Source organism: Hyla sarda, chromosome 5 (genome assembly GCF_029499605.1).
Source record: "Hyla sarda isolate aHylSar1 chromosome 5, aHylSar1.hap1, whole genome shotgun sequence".
Taxonomy (NCBI): domain Eukaryota; kingdom Metazoa; phylum Chordata; class Amphibia; order Anura; family Hylidae; genus Hyla; species Hyla sarda.
In genome coordinates, this window is record NC_079193.1 from 320,074,178 (window position 1) to 320,080,177 (window position 6,000).

The 6,000-nt window shown below is 43.0% G+C and overlaps 1 protein-coding gene across 1 annotated transcript in view; it reads left to right on the forward strand.

Moving 5' to 3' along the window:
* The window catches only part of CA13 (carbonic anhydrase 13), a 56,179-nt gene extending 50,618 nt beyond the window's left edge, over positions 1–5,561 (forward strand). The window contains exons 7-8 of the mRNA XM_056522257.1: positions 3,159–3,314; positions 5,356–5,561. Of these exons, the coding sequence (XP_056378232.1) occupies positions 3,159–3,314; positions 5,356–5,487 (288 nt within the window). The 3' untranslated portion in view covers positions 5,488–5,561. The remainder of the gene's footprint in view (positions 1–3,158; positions 3,315–5,355) is intronic.
* The last annotated feature ends 439 nt before the right edge of the window (positions 5,562–6,000 follow it).

Here is a 6,000-nt window from a genome sequence, read left to right on the forward strand (position 1 = left end):
CTACCCACCCGCAGCAGGGAGCTCATTATTGTGACTGTTGGCGGGCATCCGCAGCATGTAATATGCTGCGTAAGTGCGCCGTGTTATCCTACACATTATACATTTTTATTTTTCATTATATTTATTTAATAAATGTATTTTTATTATTTTTTTTACACTTTTTTTATGCTTATTGTTTTATACACTTATATTTATTTTATATTTTTTTCACTTTTTTTTATGCTTTGGAATACTTAGTATTCCAAAGCATTGCAGATATATGCTGCCTGCTAGTTTTACACTGGCACATCCTGACAGGCAATAACCAAGGCAGACCTGGGGTTCCTTGTAAAGACCCCCGGCTGCCCAGGTAACCAGAAGCACCCCACGATCGTTGCGAGGTGCTACAGGAGAGAGACAGAGGGAGCCCCCTCCCTCTGTCAAAACTCCTTACAGCTCGTGGTCGCTTCCAACCGCGGCTGTAAGGGTTAAACTGCCGGGACAAAGGTTTTCTTCGGTCCCGGCAGTGCGGCAGGTCCCCGCCCGCCGGGGATGCTGCAGGGGTGACAGAGGGAGCCCGACAGACGGAACCCGGCAGTGCGGCAGGGTCCCGGCTGTGTGTTACAGCTGAGTCCCTGCCGCACTGGGCAGCACCCACGAGAACCATGGACGAGTATACACGCCCTGGTGCGGGAACGTGCATCCTGCCTGGACGTGTATACACGTCCATGGTCATTAAGGGGTTAAAGGAAAACTGTCAGCCAGGTTCACCCACAGTAAACCCACTACACTGCGTTGTAGTGTGGGTGAACAGGATTCTAATGAGGGGGTCACTTACTGAAATTGCTTCAGTAGGTCCCGAGATATCAGCTTCCGAATTTCCCTTCTTGTATGCAGAGCGCTGCGCTGTGTATGCGGATAGGGCATAAGATGTCTCAGGGCCGGAGTACCCCTTTAAATAGCGGGGGGGCAGTATTAAGAGGTAACTGAGGGAGATAGAAGCAGCCAGCTCTGCATACAAGAAGGGAACTTCGGAAGCTGATATTTCGGGACCTACTGAAGCAATTTCAGTAAGTGACCCCTTGTTCTGTTCACCCACACTATAACCCAGTTTGGACTTAGAATGGGTGAACCTGGCTGACAGTTTTCCTTTAATGCTAAACTGACAGGAAACTAACTAGGTGTAATCTCCCTGCACTAACTAGACTAAAAAACCAACCAACTAAAAACTTCTTGGAAGTATATTGATTGTATTTGATTGTTGAACCTGGTTGTATATACAATTTCATATTTTCGGGTTTCATACACTGATTGTAACTGAATTTGTGATTATTATATGTCTTTCATATTATTCAGTGTAATCATTTTTCTTTTCTATGCTGTGATGACATCTAGTGGTAATGTGGTGACCTGCAATCCTTAATTGATTATACTTGTTATTGATGGGATATACATCCACATATCGGAGCGTCTGTGTGAAATGACCGGGCGGAAAGGTATCCTAAGTGGTCACGTAAGGGCTAAAGCTCGTCATAATCATTTGACTGGGCGCTACCCTGTGACGCCACAGGATTCCTTGTTCCACACCGGAAATCTTTCACTCAGCTGTTTGATATCACCTCCTGACGAAGTGGTCTTCCACAAAACCTACGTCGAGGTGTTTGGTGGGGGTCCCCACATTATATGGAGGATGTCTATTACAGGTAAATTATGTTCTTAACATGATTTTTTTCATGATGATATACACTTTTGTTTGATTATTATTTGGACACTGGATATTGTTTTTCTTTGCTTTGGGGATATATTGGATATATATATAAGACTCCTTGGTGTTTATACTTCCATCTATATATTGTATGTGGGGGATTCTCCCATTTATTTGGGGATACATGTATTTTTAGGGTTAGGGTGATTTAGTGTCACATTGTATCATTAAGTGAGTTAGCATTGTAGGTTTGTGTAAAACTTATTCTAAAGTCTGCAGTGGTTGTTAGGTCCTGAGTCTTTGTAAATGCTAACAAATATAAAGTCACATAAGCATCCAGACTAGAGCTGAGCGGTATGACCAAATATGTGTATCACAGCATTTTTGTAACTTATGGCAGTTCCATGGTATATAACGGTATCCCCCCCCCCCAAATTAATTATCAGCCCAGTGCTGCGATGTCCCCATCGGGGTAAATACTCGCATATCACCCGCAAGCGCTGCCTTCCTCGTCCTCCTGTTTGTTGCGGGCCGCCAGCGCTGACACTCTATATTGTACGCTGTATCCCTATGCCCGGGCTGCAAAAAGTAAACAAAATAAACTTTAACGCACCTTCCTACGTCGGCCTCACACTTTTCCTGAGGACGGGAACGTCGGAGAGCCGTCAGCCGACTTCTTACATGACAGGGGGCTCAACCTATCACCACAAGAGGCGGAACATCGCTGTGGCCGGTGATAGGCTGTCGGCTGTCCGACGTTCCCGTTCCCAGGAAGCTGGTCCGGACCGATGGGGAAGGTGAGTTAAAGTTTATTTTGTTTATCTTTTGCAGCCCGGGCATAAGGATACAGTGTACAATATAGAGTGTCAGCGCCGGCGGCCCGCAACAAACAGGAGGACGAGGAGGGCAACCCTTGCGGGTGATGTGTGAGTATTTACCCCCATGGGGACAGCGCAGCGCTGGACTGATAATTAATTGGGGGGGGGGGGCAGAACAGCGCTCGCGGGGCAGATATGATTAGTTCCCCGATGTGGGGACAGCGCAGTGCTGGGCTGATGATTTATTCATTCCTGAGGGGGAGGGGCCAAACCGGTATTGCGGTATGGGGAAAAATTCATATCGTACAGGACAAAAATGTTGGTATTTGGTATGAACCAGTATACCGCCCAGCACTAATCCAGACCTGAGCAATCAAGATCCCATATCCATTACTCTGGTCTCAGACTGAGGCTATATTTACACATTGTAAACTGAATAGCAAAATATGTCTGAAAAAAAAATAGGAATAAAATGTGTCAATAATGTGCACAATAAAAGTCTATGGAAAAGTGTCTGTCAGTGCACACACTGTTAAAAAAACATAGCATAGGGCTTGACAAACTTAAGAGAATGGGGGAAATATGTTCCTTCTTATATATTTTACTTGCTAACTGAAAGGTAGGATATGCTAAACATATCTCATTTATTACTACAGGGCAAACAGTCTCCCTTTACAAACTTTGATCCATCATGTCTTCTCCCGGACTGCAAAGATTTTTGGACCTACCCTGGATCACTTACTGTTCCTCCACTGCTAGAGAGTGTGACATGGATTGTGTTAAGAGAACCAATAACCGTCAGCTCTAGACAGGTAAGTACAGATTTGTCATCCAGATGTTTGGGAAAGCCATACATTTTGTCATCCAGCTTTCTCAAAAATAGACATATAGGTAATCTGCTGCATTAAGATGTAACTATCAGTATAAACATAAGAATAGAACAGACCTTGAGGGCGGGGGCCCAGCCCTGGTTGGTTCCATTCCTTCTGATACTGGTAAGTCACTGGTAAATCACTAGGGGTATCCAAACAGCAGAGAGAAGATACACTTTTAGCTCCACTGAGAGGTCGGGCTACACTGCCCATAGAACCTTATAGAGAAAGGAGTAAGAAGGAGAAAGGATGTGTGTGAAACACACTCCAGTGCTGAATTCATAGAACACACTGCTATATTATGTCTTCCATACTGCTACTGCTTCTGGTGGTGTGCTACAGAAAGATAGGGTAGCAGGATGTACTATAATTTGTTTGTCTTGTCTATGGAAAATATCTTAGCAGCTAGTCTCTACCCGCTTTGGAGATGACTTTAGGGAAAGCTGACAGAAATGGAGCCTGCAGAGGGGTAAAGCTGGCAATAAATGCTATATACAGGGTCTAACATTATATACAGAGTCTATCACTTGTAGCCAGTGTGGTAGAAACTCTAATTTAGTCATATACAGATATATACTAGATATACATGGCTACTGAGAGTTTCTATGTAGTTAGTTGCTAGTAAAGATAATCATGTGGTTTAATACATGAATAGGAATCTGTGAATTGGAAATATGTTTTTTTAACTACCTTTGGTGGCTTATAGTGTTAAGGTGAAACAAATGGCATAGCACCCAGCTGAATGCCAATGCCCCCTTTTTTTTTTTTTTTTTACTGATCAATGGGGTCCAAACACCTAGACCTCCACTGATCAAAACTTCTGACATGTCAAAGCAATGGTTAACTTGTAAGCCTTGTACATATGCATTCTTATAAAGTGTCAGATAAATGCTGCTAAATGTGTTTTGTTGACATTCTTTATAATAGGCTATGAATACTTTAAGTGTACCTATCAGCAGGAAAACTTAGGTGTAAATAAGGCTAGATAGGGCTAGTCCTCATGATTTCAGACATACCTTCTACATATGTACCTTGCCCGGCTCCTCTTCTAGTTGCCACCAACAGCTATCCCTTGTCATCTTGACAATGGTGCTGCACGTTGCAGGGCCATTCGTCAGTGAGTGAAATGCTGGCCTATCAGGAGGCGAGAGCATCTAGTCAATCAGCTCCAGAATCAGTGGTCACTCCCCCCAGTGGTGGGAGATTTAAATTGATCAGCATCTCAGTCCTATTCCCGTTATTGTGTTTTGTCCTGGCACTAGTGTTCTTGTTCCCTGCATTCCATTCCTATACTGTTTGACTTCCTGTGACCTTACTTTTTGTTTGATCCCTGACTTTACTCCTGCCTGCTGTACTTCGCCACTCTCTAGTGGCCTTTGCCTGTCCTGACTCCCTAAAATTGGACTATGCTAACCTCTTGGTTCAGACCCTCTGGCTTGCTCCTGTTAACTCGCTGTTAACACTTCGGCACTTAGTTTAGTGTAGCCCAGTTGGGGCCACCATTTAGGGTGGATCGTCCAAGTAGGTAGGGACCATGTAGGTAGGGACAGTGGTTGGGGCAAGATCCCTGGATGTGACAATACCTTTTCATATTGCACTAATATGTGATTCTACTCATTAAAGGATTCAAAAGTCCCAACTAACCAATCAGTGCTTCCGACAATATCTTTTAATCTGTATTGTCCTTTCCAGTGCTGAGACTTGGGCCTCTTCATTATTATATAAATATGCATCATGTGCAGGATGTCAGGTAAAACCAGCCGTTCTGCTTTAGCCAGTGCATTTAGTTATAGGATACCGGGGTAGCTGTCTTAATCTATGCCACTGTATGTAACATTGTGTACATCATTGGACTTTCTACTAGGAACCTATTCTCTTGCTGTAGACAAACATTGGCTATTATGTGTCCTAAATGTCAGGCATCTTGTGCTAAAATGAACTTATGTACAGTACAATACTGACTACAAACATTCTTTTTCAGTTATCTCGATTCCGCTGCCTTTTTGCCACCGAAACAGATGGAAATCAATCAAGTTGTATGGAAACCAATCACCGCCCCATCCAGCCACTGAAAGGGAGGATAGTTAGAGCATCATTCGACATTACTCACTGACATGACAGCATTTTCACCTGTATAATATTGTGTACTGTGTAGATGTGTACAAATGTTTCAAATAATGTTTTAAATCTATGTAAGTGTTAAATTTACATAAAGTATATATATATATATATATATATATATATATATATATATATATACATTTTAATATGTACTATTTTCCCCATTTACAATCATGTTTTTTTTTATTTTTGTGTTAGATCATTTTGTAATTTATATATTCCACTGACATGGAATGTGTCTAATGTAAGATGCTGGTATGAAAATCCTCTGTAAAGAGGAACTCTGAGCTCTCCTGAAATGTTTCCCCTTTGACCCACATCCACAGGCCTCTTACCAGCCAAGACAGCACACCCTGCTCTTTACTGACAAGGGGCAGGACCCCGATACAGCTGTCTGCAGATAGGTACTCTCTCCTTCGGCAAAGACTTTTGGCTTGGCATAAATTCCCAGAGTAAGGCACTGATGTTAAGGGAAAAGCTACCTGAAAAGAAGATGTACTTGGGC